The sequence below is a fragment of the Gallinula chloropus genome (genome assembly GCF_964237585.1).
Source record: "Gallinula chloropus genome assembly, chromosome: 1".
NCBI classification, from domain to species: Eukaryota; Metazoa; Chordata; class Aves; order Gruiformes; family Rallidae; genus Gallinula; species Gallinula chloropus.
In genome coordinates, this window is record NC_140085.1 from 76,537,970 (window position 1) to 76,560,249 (window position 22,280).

Here is a 22,280-nt window from a genome sequence, read left to right on the forward strand (position 1 = left end):
CCACTGCAAGACCAGGGATGTTCTGCAGACAAGTGTTTCATAGCGAGGCCGTATCAACTCAAAGAGTTAAAAGCTCCTTTTGACTTTAGCACCTTCTGAAGCGTGTGAGAAGGATGCCTAACCCTGCAAAGTTCTCTGCATTTCCAGCTGCCACCAATTCCAACAGAAACTCTGGGCACTCCATTTTGAGCTTTACAGTACCAGGATAATAAATTACCATTATCTCTAAATGCACCTACGGTGATCTTCTATAAACTCATACCTTGTAAGTCTAATTGGTTTGCTTTGTTAAACTGGTACTACCTATCATGTTATAAAAGGACATTCCTGTACAAGTAGAGTATGACCCTAAATATCTCTTTCTTGCACAGAATAAACATAATGCTGCATATTTGGATGAATCATCATATAAAGCAGAAAGAGACACCCAGAAAAAAACACCCCCCACTTAACTTGACTAAAACATCTTTAAAGATGTTTTTGATATAATTATTCTAAGATTGTATTTTTCTCATAGTCTAGCTTTTTTTAACATGCCAAAAAGAGCCAGTATTTACCTAAAGCAAAATATTTTAGTTCAGTTCTTTGCCATTATTTATTCTAGTCCATTTGTCATATCTATATAGCTTATATAATTATTGACACAGCTATATGAGTAATAACATGTATCATGCCTCTATCTTTCTGTACACAACTCGTATAAAGAATAGGATAGCTCAGCCAAATGAGTAATTATTAAGGGTGTACTTTCAAAAACCAGAAATCAATTGTTCATCACAGTAATTGACTGTGGTCATTCATTACATCTCCGCTGTAGATCCTGTTCTGCTTTATAGGAGACATGTCATAACAACAGGCACTACGAAAATACTGCACAAGTTTCAACCCTCTAAAAGATAAATACATTGGAGGAGTCTTTTGCAGTGGGTGATAAAAAGGAGATGAAAACAGACACAGGGAAAAAAAGAGGATGAAGCAAGCAACTGTGCTGGTTTGCTGATATAGTGACATACGGTTCTAATGCACCTCTTTGGGGACGGACTTCTACAATCTGATAACATTCATCACCAGCGGTGTCCTGCAACTGACTCCTATGAAACATTTAGAGGTTCTGTCTTGATTATCTGAAGATAATGGAAGGCACCAAATGCAGATGAAGCCAAGTTTTTGAACTGAAAGACCTATATAGCTAGCAGGCATACAAAATTTTCAAAATAGGATAACAAGCAGTTTACACACCTAGAGCTTTGTAGCATCACAGTCATAATGTCTTGCTTTAACTCTACTCCTTTGATAAACTCAAAAAAATTTAAAAACTTTCAGACTTAGTTATGCCCATTACCTAAAAAGAAATTAAGTAAGAAACAAAAAAAATAGCTTGTGTAAACAAAAAGGCAAGTTCAAAGATTAATTTCAAATCTCTAAATCAGCATTGTTGGGAAATCTTAGGAACTTAACCTGTCCATCTGAAAGGAACAGCATCACTCTTTCTGTTGCATTACCTCAAGATTAGATGTTGAGAGGAAAGAGACTCTGGTGGTCTTGCCTATCTACATACTTAAGACTGGCTTCAATGATTATTTTATATATAACCTGTAAGGTATTACCTATGCACCACTCCTTGTTTCACAACAGTGTCCAGCAATGTTATCATTTAGTTATTATTGCCTCTATTTCACAGGGCAAAAAGAAGGAAATATATACTCTAATGTCAATTATCAGCAATGTAAAATGCATTCTACTACCAAGCAAATGCAACACACAACAGTAGTGAAGAGAAAAAAAAAAACCCGAAACAAAAAACTATACTAAAATAGCTCAAAACCAATGTCATACACCCATTTCAGTTTTGCACAATTTCTTCTTCATTCCCAACACATGAAATCAGTCCAAGGGGACTCCAAGCCACGCTGTATTTTCCGTGTTTCACTTCAATAAAATATTACAAATACGTTACCATGTATCTGGGATTTTTTTCTGCAATCATCATAACAAACCAGTGTTTTCAGAATGTCGCCACAAACCGCAGCTATTACCTCATACAAGAGCACAATGTTTTGGCAATGCAGTGCAAATAGTAGGAACAACTTCACCATCATCTTCCAAAATAGTTCTTTAAACACATTTCCCAAAAAACAGTAGCAACAAAAGCTCTGCCACTTCATTCCTTCCCTCCACCCTCTTGACGAACGAGAAGCAAGCAGGGAAACAAGCAGTGTCCTCTCCTATGTCCCCTGTTCTTAAAAGGCTTTGGATCAGAGTCAACCACAGCTAAATCACACTGAAGTCAACAGGAAGCATTCCAAAACGTGGAGAAATTACATACTTCACTTAACCTGAGCAATCCAGAATACGGATTAAAAAAAAAATTATCTGTTTAGTATCTGCCTGTAACACATTCTAACCAAGTCTTGAGGAGGGCTGGGGCAGCGCCTAAATTATATCACAGATATGAGCACTACTCTGTTTGAACATGGAATTAGCAATTACAGCAGGGGAAATACAAAGACAAGGTGACAATTCTTTTGTTGCTGTCCTGATCTTGCGGCAAGTCCCAAACCGACTGAACTTCAAAGAGTGGGAACAGGGCTGGCATTACTTGTGTGTTCAACCTACCATATTCCTTCTCAGACTTTACTCAAAATGGTTTCAAGCAACTTACTGTTAATAAGGATTAAACCTACTTAACTGAAGTATTTCCAGAGATCACATCACTATCAAACCTGATTAATGGGTCTTGAAGTCTATAGCAGCAAGGCTGCACCCCTTACGTATTCTAAATATGACTATATATTTGCATTCTGGATTCTTCCTCAGCTAAAAACCAGTGCATGCAAAATAAATTCCACAATCCCACATCTTGTATACAAAGGGCATCAACACATATCCTGCGACTTAAGCTATTCTCCTGAAATTATCTTAGTCTCACACAATCACACTTCAGACACCCCATATGTCCAGTTTGGTTATTCCTCCTTTAAAAAGCTAATAAATGTAATACTTAGATGCAACTGTATTTCATCTAAAAACAATTATCTGCAGTACTTTGTGCCAGGAAAAGCATCAACAGGAATCATTAACACCGCTTCCACTTTATTTTCTTCTCATTTAATGGGCCTGATCCAACATCCAAGTTAAGTCAGTAAGAGTCTTACAATTGTTTTCCGGAGGAGCTGGACAGAGCCTTATGATCTTATGTGAATGTAGGGCTTGTGCAAGGAGACCAAAGGACAAGCACAGCCTCTGTTTATTCACACGATCATACTGCGGAGACAGAGGATGAACAAACTTCCTTGTGATGTTTCTACTATCCAGAGATGCAGAGGAGCCCATAATAAAAGCCTTGGAGGTGAGGGCAGACACTGCTCTCTGGACTTACTTGGCCCTCCTTGTCCTTTTTTTTTCCCAAGACTACCAGCAAGGGCATCAAGCACATTTGATGAAAAACAGACTGACACAAGGCACTCTGGTGAAAAGCAACTTTTGGCTATTACTCTACTGAAACGCTTCTAAAAATGTAAAAGCACAATGCAAGACCCACCTTTGGTGCTACATATACCCTCCTACTCAACAGGGTTATTTTCATATCAAAGAAAAAACCCAAGTCATCTCAACAATAGTTCACAATTACAATGCATGTGTATTGCTTTATTGAACTCTACCTGATAAAGGGGCCTAAAAAAGCAGATCAATTTATTTCAGGCACTCCCTTTGATCTTTTATACAGACAAAAGTAAGGATGGAGAAAAACAAGCTCTGGTTTTCTCCCCAAACACGCCTGGAAGTGGTGTATTTCCAAACAGATTAGATGCATGAGCCAAATTGTTAAAAACATTTGATTGCCCCCAAATTCTACAAGGGTGCACAAGTCTTTTGGACTAGCTGATTCATACGCAGTTCTCTCACATGTAATTTTTACTTCTTTATGAAAACTGTGCACTCTTCCTACACAGGCTCATCCGTCCATCCCACTTTCAGCGTTAAATATAACATCAAAACCTTGGAAAATACAGATGTTATATAGCCTTTGAAATGTAGGAGCCATCCTCATTCTGGACACTTTTAAACCTTTACCTAAAGCTTTCCTGGAAGGCACAAGCAGCACATAATGCTTCAAGGGATTTCCAACGCCCTGTACTACTGACATGTGCCTGACCTCGCTTTGCCTCGTAGGCCGCAGCCAGCCAGCCAAACTGGCAGGCTGATATTCTGTAGCCATGTGGCACCTGCATATTGTGAACCTGGTTTTATTTCAGATTACAGCAACAACAGGTCACAAACAGAGGTGAACTCCAACCTTTGAACTCAGTTATTCACTCCTGGCTCCCACGCAAACGCAACTGTAACCTGATGGCAACGCTGACCTGGCTGAAAAACAGGTGAAGGGGCCGCACCTAATGTACCAAGTGCATCCTCCTCTGTGAACCATCCTCTGTCCATCTCAAGCTTTTCATAAACTGGATGGTCTAAACTTAACACAAAGTGGGGACACGATGCAGAAGTTTGTTAAAAACCCACAGCAAGAGACACAACTTAGGTTTAGCAGTGAAAAAGGAGGGGGGGGGGGAGAAAAGGGGGAGGGCAAGGTGTTTCTTTGGTTCTTCTTAACAGCATGAGGCTTAACAGTGTAAATCAAATTAAACAGCTCAGAGACCTGGCCTTGAAAGCTTCCATTTTAATAAAAAACAGAGAAAATTGGCAGGTTGTTTAAAACCCTTAGCTGCACTCTGGTACTGTCTGTCTCCTCCTAGCCCTCCCTCCCCACACCACCAACTGCCACCTCAAATTTACCTTGCCATGCACTCACTCCTGAACTCCCTTCCAACCACTGTGGATTGGAGGCATCTACAGAAAATAAATTCACAATAAATATGACTATATTACCTACAGGGAGGAGGAGGGCAAGCAAAAGAAAACAACCAAATTGTTGACATTGGTCAAGGAGACTTTCCCCTCTAAAATTTCCAAGAACGCGAGGGCCAAACAGCAAAGGTTTCATTATGAATCCGCTCATAGTTATTTCTTACAGACCTTCTTCTCACCCACCCCTGAATACAGGGGCTTATTCTTCTGCAATCATTAATGCTGAGCAGCAGATAGGCTGCTATTTCCCGCTCCTGAAGAAACCCATTTTATGGCCTGCAACATGAAGAGCCGCTTCACTAGAAGACAGTTCAGCATCTTCAGTAGAGCTGCTACGGGAAGGCACGGCAACCCTGCAGCCAGAGAAGGGGCTTTCTTGCTTTCCATTAGGACCAACGCTTAAAGGACATCAGAATGTTCTTGCTTAACAAGTCTACTGGTTTAATATCTTCCTGCGAGAATAACGGTGCTCACCATAAAAATGTGGAAAGTGTGCCCGGCTGCTTGTGGGGGGAAAGTGAAAGGAGAAGAGCTGAGCAAGGAAGACACAGGATGGGAATAATAACAGAGAGGGCTGCACATCTATTAGCTTGCTAGGGCTATAACCTTAATGCCGTTCAGGCTTATTTCACACACATTTTTTAAAAAAGTCGGATTCTTGCTGTCCGTATATGATGATTCATCTAAAACTATGCAGAAGCTTTAAAGTTTCCAGCATTATCACCGTTTTATCCACAGAGATCCAACTTTATCTTTCTTTCATCATCTCGGATGTTCTCCGCAGAAAGACAGACTCAGGCAAATAAAATGTAATAGATAAAAGCAGCGCTTTCTCAAGACCACGTAACATAGAGAAAAGAAAATCTTCATGAAATGAGAGCATAAATAACAATTAGTCCTTTCATTCACCCTCCTGACGTCTCAGAAGCAAACAAGACAGTCCTACTTTTAAATGAAAATTACATTTATTGAGAAAAGCATCCAGCAAACGTTATGATCTGACAGCAGCAGCTCTCTAGACACAGCAGCAAGGAACCTTTAGCCCTGTCCAAAGGTGTTAACAATGCAGTACTAATGTGACACGGCACTAAATGGACGGCCAAACACAGAGGCTTTGTTACATGCTGGAGGTTGCATTTTCGTCATCTTTTTTCAAACATGCACCTAAGGGAAAATACTATCAAGCCCTTTCAAAAAAGAAAAGCAAAGAAACATATTTTGCCCTACATACTTTTTTGGGGGATAAATATGGCAAAGGCAAAGGAATAGTACCTAAAGTGCTAACAAAAGAGCGAAAGTGCTAAAGATTTTTATTTCCTTTTGTACGGTGAATTTTCTTCTGCTTAACCTATTAAGAGTAAAACATGGACTGGTCAGAGTATCAAATTAATACATACTCAAATCTTGTGCTAACTTTCAATTTTTTTTAAATACGTTTCATGAATAGGCTTTTGCCAAACATTTTAGACAGCCTCATTCATTCAAAACCTTTAAACAGATGAATTGGGTCAAAATGATTGTATTATATGCCTGTAATTTATGCTATCGACTTTACTTTCCACCACTGCACCACTGAAGGAAAACTGCGGTCCTGATTTAAAGCTGTAAATTCAGATCAAATGGGAAAGTGTTAAATTCAGAAGGGCTTTTGGTCCATTAACTTCCATGCTGATTTGACACGCTCTGCAGTGCTTGGGCAACAGACTCTGCTATACAACGTATTCCTAAGCAAACAGTGCTTTGTGTCATAAACCATCTGGGGTGTCAGTTCTAAGGGCCACTCATCTAAACTCCTCTGATGCACTTGGAAATGCTGAGGTGCAGAACAGAAACTTTTCTGCACTACAAAATCCCCTTTGCAAGGCTGAGGAGATGCTGTCGTCGGAGGAACGGCGGAAGGCACAAAATTTTGGCTAAGGCGGTTGTTTTCATTATTCCGCTGAAGAAAACCATTGGATGCACAAGCTCTCTAAAAAACACTATGATTTTTCTAAGGTACCAATAAAAGTGATACCATTCATAACCTGGACAGTGCTCCCTTTCATATCAGAGCCTCTAGTTGCAAAGCTAAGTGCCAAGCAGATGGTTGAAATCTGTTTTGTATAAAAAATGTGTGTGCACACGCGTTTTTTTTAGATTGAGTTCTTTGTATTCATATTCAGGCCTAGGTTCTAGCCATCAAAACACTGGCACCGAAGCAATCATTAGCAGCATTTTAGACAACTGGCAACTAAGGTATTCTCAGTTCTCCACAAAATGTTCGGCTAATATCTCCCAGATGCATAATTAAGGCAAAAGATCATCTTCTTAAATTGGTATCAGTGCTTTGGATGGCCTTTCAATAGACCGCACATGTATGTAAAAAGCTATTTTATTTATCTTCTTTTTTAAATAATGTTCTAACTTCTATTACGCTCTAATTTTTTATCGCCGCTTTTAAAAATACAGGCTTCCCTGTCAGACCCTACCCGACTGTAACAGCAGCAACTTCATTCATCTCATTGCCATCTTTCCGATCAACAACACGAAGGAAACTCTATAAAACCACTTCAGTAATAAGGCTCTGTCTCTGTTACCCGATACCTATTTCGTTTATTTAATATGAAAAGAGAATATAGGCTGTGCTGCTCGGGAGGAACAGGCTCCGGGCAAGGGTGGTGAGCCCTCCAAGAATCTGCTGAAGAATCTGCTGCAGTTACATGGGACAAACCACGGTGAGCCACATCAGTTGCAGGTACCTCAGTCAACTCATTTGTAAGTAGGTTGTTTACTACCACGTGCAGCAAAACCAGAAATGCCTACCAGCATGGGGCTCTGCTGTCTGCCTGGGAATCCGGGAACTGGTGACAATAATTTGCCTGGTGACAAATTAACAGAGGTCGCACTTTTGACACCTGAGGTTATCAAAAAAATGTATATTTGGAAGAACACATTTCTGTGCAGCAGTCTCACTTAAGACCTTGGTGGCCACAACTGGGAATTACTACCCTAGGAAACACACAGGTTCAAAGCAAAGATTGATTTTGTGTACGGTGCCAAGTCCACTAAGGCCCAGATGTTAGCCCTGGCAGAATTCAGGGGCGTTTTCATCACTCCCATCCCTCTGGTCTGCCAGGGATACAGGTTGTTTAGGAGGAACGGATAGTTAACAAGTCTTTAAAGCACACTGACACAGAACCTATGAAATCTACGGATTTACAGAAGCCTGCAGAAATCTCTCTTGATGCTTTAGAAATACTGACGGCATTGCAACTGATGGAAGTTTGCTGCAGATGAAGTAAAGTCAGGCTTCTGCTCAGTGATCTCCTCAGGAGTCACCATTCCAGGCTGTCACAGTTTACTGGGGGTGAAAGACATCAGCCAGTTTTCAGAGTTGAGCAGAACATGAATTAATTAGGTCTACATTTTTAGGACCTGACACTGAACTTCAGTGCCACCGAGTCCAAACACTCACAATGAATGGGGCACTTTTTTAAAGGATGCCTTGATTGGCCCTATCACAAAATAGGTCTTTGTGAACGCACTGCTAAACAGCTACTACTGAAATACTATGGAACATGCCTGATTATAATCCATTATCTTGAAAGTAGTCTCCCTCTTAAAAAGCTTATCAAAGAAAATAACTTAATAGCTCAGTCATAATATTCAAAAGCTACAAAGATCAAATACACCCAGGATTCCTTGGTTTATACCCATTTTCTCAACAGTGTAGTAAAAGGTGCAACACAGATACTAGATCCAAATCTACCTTCAGACCCCAGCAATTCAGTTCTACTCTTACTGAGGGTGCAGTTGGAAATGAGGAAAAAACCCCAAACAAACAACTAAGATTTGAAGAACTTTTAACATGAGTAAGAAAGTAATTCCTCCCTTTTTATACGTCTGTTACTGGCTCCTTCATTTCGGGTCTCTGTCACACATTTGAAAAACAGATGTCAAATAACGCGGGTAAGTATCACAATGCATTTTGTGTTCTGCAACGTGGTTTCTGCCTTCAAACTAGTTGGTTTGCTCGCTGTGGCTGCCTACACTGCGGCTTTCAGTAGAGTCTGTTCCTCACATTAATATTCTCCATGTGAAGAATTTTTTCCTGGACTCCCCTAGTGCCTGGTCCTTAGGTTATAAAACATATGACAGCTCTTGTACATATGGCCGAAGATGTTAATTGTTCTCCAGGAAGAAACCTTTACCTGACCATTAATAACACACACTGTCTCTCAATTTACTGCTTAAACACTGCGGGTGCTGCTACCGAACTCCAGTTCTCCAAACTTGCCTCCAGGTAAGGAGTTAGTTCAGAAGCATGCTCAGATAATTGGAGGGGCTACAGACAGTTTTCTCTCCCAGCCCTAACCGATGAGGCTGAGGCTGTAAATATTGCTTTATTTTATATAATTAATTATACTCCAAAGTCCCTCTTTTACATATTGAAGTAATTTGAATATTATAGCTCATCTTGCCAGAATGAGACCTTTAGAAATTATAATTGGACAGACAGAAGTCTGTAATTTGCAGTTCTTAGAATCTCAAGAAGGAAAAGAAGGGTCTTAAGGTTAAAACACAGGACTTGCAGACAGTATCTCTACTTCTTTTACCCACCCATACAAATGATTTTGTGACACCATCCCTCACTTTTCTCATCTATACATTGAGGCTGATCTTGCTTCTCAATCAACCTAAAGAGCAGAGAAATCTTCAAGATTTGTGTATTAAGGCTTTCCAAATGCTCTGCATTCCTAATCAAAAGACTTTAAAGGAAGTATGAATCTATTATTAATATTATCAGTACTTCTAACAGCAAAGCAACTTCTACATACCCACGTATAGAAAATATAAGGAGAATACACACGCACACGTACCATTCCATTTAAAAATTCTCAAGCGTGGCTTTAGAACTGAAATCTCATTCACAACCCATGCTAGGGATCTCTTACCTACCCTCTGTTTCTGAATTTTCCCCATACAAAGACACATTGATATTACTCTAAGCTCTAAGCACAAAGGCTGCTCTGTGGAATGGAAAGAAACCTTCTTTTTTGTGTTTGTACAGTGACGAGCATAATGGGGTCCTGATTCAGGATGCTTGCACTCTACAAAAACACACTAAATCAATGACACTAATACACATGCAGATTATCTATAGAAGAGATGCATGGCGTACTTGAGAGTGGCACAGTATTTTTCCCATACTCTCCATGGCATTTCATGCAAGCAGCACAGCCTAGCATGGTTTCCTGAGCCACGCAATTCATTGCAGAGTATAGGCAGGAACAGCAAAAGCCAGCCCAGCATGGAAAACATAAGCAAAGGTTGAGAGCCTTCCACTGAGAAATTCTGCCAAATTCTTATCTCAGTTGCAAAACCAGAATCAACTCGACATTTGTGACAAAGATGAGAATCAATAGCCTTCTTTACAACACACCGGTCATAAATCTCCAAAACCTATGAGCAAACGCCAAACCAAAGGATGAACTTGAAGAGGGAGATGTGCTTTCTGCATCCCTCTGATTTTCAAACTCAAAAGCCTGAATATTTTTAACAGACATGGAAAAGAAACCTACTTGGCTTTGCTCAGCAACTACAGAAGGAAACTGTACCAAAAGAATAACGTTGCATGTTCTGTTTTCGTTTGATTTCATTTAGCCTTTCAGTTCTATTTCAGTTTTGTTTCATTTAGCCTAATTTTTTTTCTTTTTTAAATAATCATCATGTTTTGGTGATTCACATTTCACACCAGCACAGGAACAAGTCATGTAAATACAACACAACAAAATGACCCAGTTTGTTAACAGACATGCCAAATGGGTAAGAACATCCTTCCCTCCGCCCTTACCAACCATCACCTTCCCACACATCTCATTTCCATCCAAAAAAACCTCTGCCCCAGTGAGGCCACAGCATCGAAATTTAGGGAGAAAACCCTATGAATAGAAACTTGACTTAACCTTTGGAGAAGACATTTTCAGTCTTGTTTTACAAAGTGAATGTAATGAGGCCACTGAGGGAATTTCTCTGAAAGCAGAAGACTTCTCTACAGTCAAATACAGCCTGGGCAGCACTACAGCAAACCCAAACCCCCTCCCGGCACCTCGCTCTGCCGAAATGCCTTCAACCCTGGCTCAGGCAGGCCATCCCAGAAAGTGAGAGGATACCACACGCTTCACCCCCTTCATGAAACATTTTCTCTCTTGAGACAAGGAATACTTCAAAATTATAAAAACTGCATGCAGAGAGGCGCTTTGGTCTTTCCGACTGTGATGGATCTCAGTCACCTCGCCCCCTGTTAAAGCGCAGCCCCTTTAGGATTCCCCACAAAGTGACAATAAGGCAACTGAATGCAACCCAGTAAACAGAGATACTTAACTAGAGAGAACAAACATGAGTGTGTTTGCACGTATGGGTACACATACTCTTGGTATTTTTTTAGGCTCACTGTTTAAATTGACCAAAAATGTCTGGTGAAATCTTTTCATGTAACTGTGGTAAAAAAAAGAAATAGCAAAATTAAAAGTTATTTGGAACCACCACAGTTTTCCTTACTCTTGGACTTATGCGATCTATTGAGTTGGCAACAGCAAGTAAAGTAACTCCGGCTCGCTGTTGAATACGTTATCTTTGCCCATAGCCAGCCTGTGAGAAGAATGAATGAAACATGGGGCAGTTTTTTCTTTAAAAAACAACAAACCAACAAACCTCAAAATGACAAGCTTGGCACCAAAGATACCAAGAGGATGACAAACTGCATGGGTTACCCTTTACATAAACTACATTCCTAGGCCCTTTGCTTCTAACCTACAAAGGTTCATGAAGAACATTAGACGTAGACAATGGCCTTTAACTATGCAAGAACAACACATGCCCCATGCACACGGAGTTCCTCAACACTAAAGAGAACTTGATTACTTAGACAAGAAAATTAAATTTCTCTTCACTCTGCCTATATTTTTGCCCCTAAAAGTATCAGGATTATGTTAAGATTAGTAAAACAAATATGTAGTAATAAGACTGTAATACAGCTATACAGAAAAATTGGTACAAAGGTAACATTTTATGATATATTTAGATCAAATAACATGCAGACACCCACATCCTGGGGAAAAAAAAAACAAAAACAGAAAACAAAATGAAGACAGTCTATATGAACATGAGAAAACACAAAAGCAGAAATACACAGTAACACAAAATAAAGTAGTAATAGATCTCAATGATGTCCGTATTTGATCTTCCAGAAAAAAAAGGGCAAAAAGGAAATCTTGAATGCCAATCATAAATTTTAAAAATATTTTCTATGATTACAGTTTGAGAATTATGTTACCTGATTAACCTCACAACAGTTTTAAAGGAAACAAAGTCAAAGCCATTTCAAACTTTCCAAACAAGTCCCAACCTTTTTCTCATTTTCACTTCAACCCTCAGAGTTCTACAAGACAGAAATCATCACGCTGAATTATTTTTTTTTCCTGAAACAAGGTGACAAAAGGACAAGTTGAAGGGAAGTGCCATGCCAGATCAAAAACAACAGGTAGGAAAGCATTTTCAAATTTCTTTCAAAACAAACAACTCAAACCGCCCCCCCAACCCCAACCCCCGCCAATACCATGGGCAGCACCTCTAACAGTCCTGAACTTCATGTTAACATCTGATAATCATAGCAACCTGCACCTTTTGCTTTCCTCCTATCTTTTCCTGTTAAAAAAAATTAAAATGAATTGCATCTACCCTAAAAAAGACTGACAGCTTCTCTGAATTACCACTGCACATCTCACAATTTCCATTCACTCCTTACGTTCTTTTCAAGTACCATGGCCCCTGCAAGCAGTGCTCACCAAAATTCTTCCAAAACCTTGTCTAAATTTGCTCTCTCCCAACAGCTTCACACTGTCAGAAGGACATGTGGGCTCAGGAACAACTTTTAGAGTCTCCTGGCTTCTCAGGCTGGCAAAGCTGGGCTCGCCGCGGAGGTGACAAGTGGCGTCTCTCGAGCGGAGGCTGCGGCGCACGGGGGCTCCCGGCTACCCCCCCCGGCAGCCGCTGGCCACAGGCTGAGCCTGGCCCAAGGCGAGGCACGAGCCACTGGGACCAAGTCAACCCCTCGGTAGGGTGTGGGAGTGGTGGGACATGTGGCCGACCGCAGGCTAGCATCGTAACCCTCAGTAAAGGCGTGGGTGAAAACTTTATGACCGCTGACGGCAGCAGGGTTTTCGCCAGGGGGTCTCCAGGAGGAGATGCGAGGGGTACAAACACTGTGAATCCCGGCCAGGTACAGCACGCGCAGTTGCCCAAAGCCAAAAACTCAAAGAGAAAAATGTGCCCCATTTCAAAAGTTTAGAGAAGTTAAGTTCTGGTTCAGGTCCTGCAACAATGTGATGAGGGTTTGCACAATTTTGCAGCACAGTTTTCAACAGACTCAAATACAAGACGATTTTACCTTTCGTAGGAAGTACGGGAGACTTAACACATTTTCCAAGTTAGATAAAAATCCACGGATGCTTTTAAAAGGGAAAAGTGCTTTGCTTCCAAGGATGCTACTTGTTAAACAAACTCCTTGCCATCAGCAGAGACGTGCTACAGCTATTGATTAATTGCTGTGAGCTCTTCTCTTGACTACAGTAGCAGAATTCACAGGCATTGAATATTTCCAGTGTGCATAGGTACTACACGACAACATGTTTTTCCCCCTCCACTTACGAGTTAATTATGCTATAACCAGGCCCAAGCAAGAAATTAATTAAAAAAAAAAAAAACCAAAAACCCAACACATAAATAGAAAGCCAAGGGGATGTCAAACTGACTTCTGCAAGAGTTACGAAAGCAGAGGTATCCGACACACACACATGCGGGTATCCTATGCAACATAAAGAGTCAAGGGATTTTTTTGAACCTAGTATGAAAAGCATGCAAAACCTCCTATAAATCTACCTTGGGAGGAGACACTCTTTTTTTCCCTGTATAAATATTGTAAAAGTGTATTTCATACAGCTACAGATAAATCACATTGCAGAGACACGTATGCCTATCCTATCAGGGAGCTTCCCGTTTAAGTAACTCAACCAGATACTATATGCGTCCTAAATGATAAAGCCATAAATGCTCGTTAAAAGCTCCCTGAGAAGTAGTAAATATTTTGTAAACTAGTTACATATTTAAGATCTCTGGACAGCAAGAGAAGGAAAAACAATTCCTCTCCTATCTAAAGGTACCAATCAAACACACTATGCACATAAACATCGCAAGATGCTTGGTGGGAGAGTGTGTGTATGTGTTTGTGTGTGTTTTAATTAACTCCTTGAATGCATATGATGAGCCAGCCACCCAGAATTAGTAATGCCAAACTCCCGATTTGATTCAAATGCAATGAATACAACAGTGGAATTGTGCGGGCTGGTGTGTCACTCATCAGCTCTTTCATTTGGGCTTTTGCCTTCCAAGTCTAGTTCACAATTTCAGCAACTGGTAAATTATTGAGATGTTCATTAAAATCCATAATCTGTAACAGTCAACTTCTCCCTTGCTAAGCATAAGCACAACAAATGAAATTAGCGCACGCAGGACATTAATGAGCAGTCTGCAAACGCATTAATTCCTTCAGCCTTATCTCAGAGAAATAAAATCATGTTAATTTCCATCACTGCAGAAAACCACTATCTGAAACTTTTAACCAGCACCGTCTTTATTCTTCAGATCCCAGCCCCCCTAGACCCACAAACGTAAGCAATAAAGTCCCTTTCTCAAAAGATCTCAGTGGAAGCTAAAAGCCATCCAGCCCGATATTAGAGAAATCTCACTGTTTTCTTTTAAAGGAAAGAGTAATCACTCTTACTTCTACAGGTAGATTTTAGGAGAGTGGGACGTCATTCTGAGCAAGCCGGCTAATAGAAAGGTATTATTCCTTCTCCAAAATTCTCAGCGAACGCAGAAGAAGAAGAAGAAAGCTTTTAGGGGTAACTTTAGCTAAGAAAAGCACTTAGGAATACGCAAAGTTTCCTTTTAGGAAAATGATTTCTCCATTTGACAGTGTTGGTACAACCCCAAAATAAATTCAGTGGGAGTCTGAAATGACTCGTGCAGTGCAGCAGTGAAGCAGCTAAGTATATTTTTTTCCTCCCAGCAGAGGCTTGCTTTACATCCTTGAGCCTTTCCTTTCTACAAGCCAGTCGCTAGCACGGAGAACGTTTCGAGTGCGCAGAACCGGTGACTGTAAATGTTAAACTAGTTCTACTGTCCCCATCGCCACGCTCCCGTCCACGCCTTTTGTCCTTTCTAGTTGTTTCTTTTCTTCCTATGGAAGCACCAACCTACCCTTCTCCCTCCCACGAGCGCAGCGTGCCTCTGTATGTTGAACTGGCACGTTAAAAATGATTCAAGAGAAAATTAAGAGAAGAAAAAGAAAAAAGAATGAAAAAGGGAAAGAGAAAGGATTTCACTGTCTGGATGCCTAAGCGCAGCCTCACTCACAGTCTACAGAGAAATGTAAATATGCAGTAATTAATTTGGGTTTAAGAACATTCCATACACTAGGGACATTGTTAAGCAGTCACTTTATCTATTTTTCATTTATCAGATTTTTATTAAGACATTAAAACTTTATGTTGGGCATTCCTGAGATTTTATAATTCGGTAAATCTCACAGCTGTCCACAATGGCTCTGGCTACATTATCTCTACCTTTTCCTCAGTGAAGTAAACTTTCTTCCTATTGTGGCCAGACTTGTTATATTTCAGTATAATGAGACATATTTAAAAAAGAAAGAAAGAAAAAGGAAACCCAAACAACAAAAGAGTAGTTATTCTTTCCGAGACCTTTAAAGCCAATTCAGAGTGCCACAGGTACATCACAAAGTACATCCCAGAAGTTAGCCTTTCCCCATGTAACAAACGGAGCAGATTCCAGTTACAATTTCTTCCTACGACGCTTCTGCAAACATCATCCCCCTCAGCGTACGCATTCTGATGTTCTTCTCAATCAAGCAGAGCTGAACCGCCACAAACAGGCATAAAGACATGCAAGTAACTTCTCAGGAAAGGATGAAAACCCTCACATTTTTGGTATGGTAATTACACATGCTAATTCACAAAACCTACTGCAATTTACCAGTGATGCTGAATGAATTAATGAACGTTCATTCGTCTGACACGGAGGATCATTTTCATTCCAAGTGTGTACGGCGAATTCACCCCCCCTCTATGCCCCCCCTCTCTGATAGCTGCCACGGACAGAAGTGCCCTTGATTCAGACCCCTTCAGTAAGTGGTGACTGAAAGTTTCTGAACTGTTTGCAGTTTACCGGGATACACTGAAACGCCACAGGAAAGATGACAGGGAGAGAAGAATAACCTCCTGAGATACATACAGACGCCCGGAGAGCTGAACTGCAAACAACTTCGCTTGATGAATCTTTACCTCCTTGTAATTTGCTATCCAAGTTTAAAAGGGAATAGTGGGAGACCGGTAGCAGTAACAAACCTGAAGTCGGTCATGCAGATACGACATGCTGGACCCCAGCGGCTGCAGAAGTGAGCTCCAAGAACTGTGTTTACTGAGAATCTGAGAAAATAACCTGCCATAAGCGGCTAAAAACCCCAATCATCTGTGCATCGTGCCTGCATCCACACGTGAACTCTGCGAGCGTGTGTGTGTCTGAGGGTCTGTGTATCTCCGTGTAAGAGAAAGTGGGTCCTGATGGTTGTGTTCTGGTAAACACACATACATTACACGGACAGTATCTACTCTGTGTATGTGTGTGTAACTATAGTCAAACACACACAATGTAAACAAATGGTAATGATTAACAGAGATATTGGTTTGTATTGCCAATTTCAGCTGCAGAGGGAAAGTGGTTAAAAAAATAAAAAAATAAAACAAATTTTATGTCCTGAGGTTCATTTTTATTGCTTCCCATTTCTACTGCTTGCTATTATCTGAGTAGCAAAAGGAGAGCAGCGTATTGATTATTTAACTAGAATGTTTACAAGAGCAAAGCTGGGATCTCTAAAAATGAAACGTCTGCCTAAGGTGGGGGGGTTGGTGTGTGTGGGGGAGAGTAGGGAAGCTCATTCTATTTTTAAGGAGTATGTTTTGTTCGAAACTATTTGTTTACATATAAAATTGATATAAATATGTATTTAGAATAGAGAGACTTCAGATAAAAGTAGTCCCCCAACAGGAAAATTACAGGACTTCATTCTGCTTCACAGAGTTCACAAGTATTCTGTTGATCACAAAGTTCAAAGAATAATCCAAACCGCCTGCTTACAGTTTTCTAGGTATAACCTTAGTGAAGCACATGAAATACTTCAATACTCGTATCTATTAGTCGTATGAACAAGGCAAACGCCTCGCTGTGATGCTAGATGAGATTCGGCACCAGAAACAGTAACGGCTTCCTCAGGTAGTTGAACTAAGTTAATACAATGTACGTGAACGAACCCAATTTTGTTCTGTTAGTGCAATGATAACAAACCAAAGGCAAGCGCCAAGTATCCCAAGTTAGTCCGGAAAATTAATTGTCTTAAAGAGGACCTCTGAGCAGTGCAACCACGCCAGCTCCACTTTCTAGTAAGGAAGCGTTCTGGTAGCAGAAAGAGGGCTGAAAGCGATACAATAGTTCTTTTCTGCGTTTCCCAATTTTATTCTTCCCTGATCTTTTAATTCAGGCGTTCTTTCCTGTCCTTTCTCTGCGTGCGTGTTCCTCAGCCCACTTAAAATGTTTTTATCTTGCCTTCTTTTCTATGCCTTTACTATCAAATTCAGTAGGTTTGAACGATGAACAGCTTGACTTAGCATATTTTTAACCAGCTGGTCTAGCACCTAGCTTGTATTGCATAGTCAGATACAACCAAATGTTTATACAGGAGGTAGCTTTCACGAAGATGAGAAAAACCTAAGTAACATGCATCCTGGCGTTCTTTTATTTACTGCTTAGAAATGAAAGTTTGGATTGTTCGCTGCAGCCGCACAAGGGGCTATTAATAACCTTTTAAAATGAAGCCGGAGGGAAGGGATGCCGGATCATCAATGGACGTGTGTACAAGCGCCTGAGAAAACGCTTCAAAACCTCTTAGGAGCGCCAGATCATATGAAATAAGGACTGAACTCTCAGGGGTCACAAGCCGCCGCCAGTGACAGCAAAAACTTAATTCCAGGCAGAAAAGGCTCCTGCTTCGGGCAGGGGGAGACGGGCGCATCTACGTCATACCCAGACCCCGTTCGTCATACCCAAACCCCGCTCTCCCTGCTCCGCAAGAGGCGATGGCCAAAACTTGGAGGAAAGAGTTTCACTTTTCCTTTTTTTTTTTTTTTAAATCTTCTCCCCCCCCCCGCCCCCTCCCTCCCTTCCCCAGACAGAAGGATGTTCTCCTGACGGGAGGGCCGGGATGTTAACTTGCCTAAAAATAATCGCTCCTGCTACATCAACAAAAGGTCATGTGCTCGGCGGAGCGTCTTCCCAAGTTTGACGGGAGGGTGAGGTTGGAAGTTGAAGCCCCCGCCTCGCCCGCCACCGGGCATCCTCCGTCGCCCGCGGAGTCTCCGGGCGAGGGCGGGGAGGTGCCGCCGAGGAAGGCACCTCGCGCTCCGTGTGCCTCGGCGGGCCGGTTCGGGCACGGGAGGCGAGGGGGGTGTGTGTGTGTGTGTGCAGGGAAGGGGATAGGGCGCAGGGAAGGGGATAGGGCGGGCGGGCTGGGGAGGGCAAGCCAGCCTCCGAGCCAGCGGAACAAAGCTGCGCGCCGCGGGCGCACCGCCGGGGTAGCCGGGCTCGGGGCTCGGCGGCGCCCGCCGCGGGGCTCCCCTGCCCCGCCCCCCCACCCCCCCCCGGGGCTAACAACACGCCGTTTGAATAGCCAAGGTAACGCTCGGGGCGGGGTGGGGGGGGGGGTGGCGGGGAGAGCATCTCCCCGGCCTGCCGCCAAGCGCCGGAGTTGCGCGCCCGTGCCCGTGTGCGAGCCGGCACCGCGGGCAGCCCAGCCGCGCGTACGCGCGCGAACACGCGTGCTCGTGTAAATTAAAAAATAAATCAAAAATACAACAACAAACAAACCTCAAAGCAGAACAAAAAAAAAAAAAAGAGGGGGGAGGGGGGGCAAAGACACCCCCCCCTCCCCAACGTAAAAGGCAGCGCCCCCCCCTCACACCACCCCCCCCCCCCGCGCCCCAACAACTCGACTCACCTTTCAAACTCCTGAGGTAAATCAGGGTCAGTTAGCATGCTGGAAAAGCACAATTTCCCTTTGTCACAGCAGCCACCTATGGTCGCCTCCAACTGAACCTGTCAAGTGAGTCCAAACCTTCTAAACCGATTGATTTTCTCTCTCTCTCTCTCTCTCTCTCTCTCCTCTCTCTCTCTCTCCTCTCTCTCTCTCTCTCTCTCCCTCCCTCCCTCCCTCTCCCTCCCTCCCGGCTCGCTCGCTCTGAGCTAGGACTCCTTGACCAGTCTCTTAAAGGGGCAGCGCGCCTCGCAGCAGGCTGCTCGCAGAGCTCCCCCCACAGCGGCGCGGCGCGCCGCGGCTGCGAGGCGCTGGGCGACCTCAGGCTGCCTGTCCTTTCCTTTTAATTCTGCTCGCCCGCCGCCGCCAAACGGGAAAAGTCAACTCGTTCCATATCCTAAAAAAATCGGGGGGAAGGGGAAAGGGGGGGGGGGGGGGGAAGAGGGAGGGAAAGGGAATAAAAAAAAAAAAACCCCACAAAAAAAACGGAAAAAAAAATCGCCCGACAATCCACCTAAACCGGCAAACCGGGAGCAAATCCCCTGCGCTGAGGAAGATCAGTGGAGAAAGAAGATAAAACAAGAGCAGACTGATTAAATTGAAACAGTTATCAACTCTCTCGGAGTTGAAATAGGGGAGAAAAGATTAGACACATAAAAATGTTACCAAAGGCATTTGTGCTCGGAAGAATTTTCATTCCTTTCTTCTCCCCCCCCCCCCCCCCCCCGCTCCACTCTCTCCGCTTTCTCTCTCCCTCTTTCTCTCTCTTTGGGGAGGGGAGGAAAAAAGAAGAAAAAAAAAAAAACAACCCAACCACCCTGCACAACAATCAGGCATTGTTCTGAGGGAAGAAAAGCAACTTTGACAGATTGAAATATAGCAGAGGCCCCTTCAAGGAAACCTGTAAACAACTTGTCACTCACTCTGTCGGTCTCACTGTTAGCTCCTGCTTTCCACAAAGTGCTGCGAACCGTCCTGGCAACAAACCCAAAGTTTCCTCAGCTCCAAACTCCATCAAACAGCCCCGTTGTGTGCAAGGGAAAAGGTAGCCGCATGCCAAAACAGCGGGCGAGCGCACACACCCGCACACACACTCACAAACAACAACAAAAATAAACTTTCCGTTCCGCCCTGGGGCTTTTGTCCCGTGTGTCGTCGTCCTCCCCCCACCCCCCTTCTCCCCCCGGGCCAGCAAGGGGAGTCCCTCCACTGTGGATCTCTAACGTCCCCCGATAACAAGGTGGATGAAGCGCTGCCGCTGAGCTTCCCCCCCTCTCCCCCAACCCCTGCCCGCCCCGCGCCCCGGCCGGCTGAGCGCAGCCTCCGCGGCACTTCCAATTATCTAGATAAAAATCTGGCAGGCGAGGAAGGCAATCAGGTAATGGACCTTTGACACGCGGGGCCGGAGGCGCGGGCAGCCGCCGCCGCGGGGGCCAGCCCCGCATCCCGCCCCGGGGGACACCCGCCCGCCACCCGCTCCGCTCCGGCGGGGAGGGCTGCACCGCCCGAGCCCGCCCCGGCCCCGGCGAGGAGAGGAGAGGGGGGAAGCGGCCGGGAGAACGCCGCGGGGAAATTCCCGTCCAAGCCTCGGGGATTAGCCGGGGGCTACTCTGGAAGCGGAGCGCACAATGCCTCGATAGTCTGCGCGGCCCGTGGCCAGCCTGGCACTGAGCTCGCAGTAAGGGGGGGACAGGGGAAAAAAAAATGGGGAAAAAAAAAAAAGAAAGAAGAAAAATCCTGGTCTCCCTGTTCTGTAGCACACACATGCACACACCCCCACACACCACCACATATCTATACTCCATTCTTTCCAGTTCCCCAGCCCTAATTCCTTTCTCACTCCTTTTTTTTTTTTCCTTCCTTCTTCTTTCTCCTTTAATTTGCAGCTGGACAACATTAAGGGCCTTTAAAAACCATGAGGTTTTGACCCCACAACAGTTTGATTAGGTCCACTGCCCCCTCTCTTCCCTTCTTATCCCTACCTCCCAGTGACACGGAGAAGCAAGTTTACTTTTTGAAATACATGCACGCATTCGCACACCGTGGCCATAAAATGTTCAACACTTTCCTGCCCGCTGGCTTAAAAAAAAAATTCCAAATAGAAAAGCTTATTATTTTTATTAATATCCAACAGCTATGCTGTTTAATTCACTCCTTCTCCCTCTCAATGCCTATGTTAGAAGCCAGCAAGACTCACGGAGGGGCCAGTCAGTCCAGGGTTGGCATAAACGCATCATCAACTGCAAGCCCGGGATGATCATTTAAGCCACGAGCAGCGAGCAAAACCCTCTGGGTAGCTCAGGCACATCACCCCCAAAGAGCACCCGAACCGTTCGCGAAGCGAAGTTTGCAAAGGCGCCTCCGTTGCAGTTGGTAAGGGAGGATCTGCGAAGGCTGTCTCCAGCCTGCCTTACACCACCGCGGCGCGCGGAGCCGAGTCGCGTACAATCTGTCAACTTCTGGCATGAGGGAGATCTAATGGCTCCTCACTGTGGGGCAGGGTAAACTGGCTTCCTTCAGTAGCCCCTAGCAAATAATATTTTCCACAGAGGTCCATTCACAGGAGTCTGACAAACCTAGTTAATATGTACAAGGAATTTTCATTTGTTATTTAGTAGCTAGCCCTTTTAGGACAGCTATGAAGTAGACATTGAAAAGGCAGCAGATGATTAAAAAGAACAATTCCGCATACTTTCTCTTTCATCTGAGGGTCTCAAACCATGTTAAGTCTCACATTACTCCTCTGCAGGTAATAAATATAATTAGGGCCGATTCCAAAACTTTATTTGTATTGAAAAGTATCTCGCTCTGCAGGGGCTCCATTCAAATCAGCAAATCTCTGTGTGGAGTAGGAGGCTACTTAGTAGGAGAATTTGGCCTCAAATAAGGAATCTGAGATGCAGGCAGGCTTAGTAGCTTGCCCAAGTTGACGCAGTTAGCCCACTCCAGCAAAAGGATGAGAAACAAAGATCCCATGTGCCTCACAGTCAATAGAAGTCCCCATGCTGCTGAAACACATAGCAGATTTTAGATATCGCCTTCCTCTCCCCAAAAGGACTTACTTTTACATCTACTATTTGGTTAAAACATACATCATTGCTGTATTCACATTCGTCCAGCTCCTTTTCTTGGTTTCACTTTGCTTTGATGCACCATTGCCCATCCATAAATGCTGTTCCTTCTCTACCACTTCTTACTTTGCCTTCCCCATTTCCTC

At 43.3% G+C, this 22,280-nt stretch overlaps 1 protein-coding gene across 5 annotated transcripts in view; it reads right to left on the bottom strand.

Annotated features, from left to right (window-relative positions):
- Positions 1 to 19,065, bottom strand: part of SOX5 (SRY-box transcription factor 5) — a gene marked incomplete at its 5' end in the record, with an annotated part of 289,871 nt that extends 270,806 nt beyond the window's left edge. For all 5 annotated transcript variants that reach the window (XM_084279479.1, XM_084279478.1, XM_084279476.1 and 2 more), the window contains one exon: positions 19,028 to 19,065. In XM_084279479.1, the coding sequence (XP_084135605.1) occupies positions 19,028 to 19,065 (38 nt within the window). The remainder of the gene's footprint in view (positions 1 to 19,027) is intronic.
- Positions 19,066 to 22,280: the final 3,215 nt, after the last annotated feature.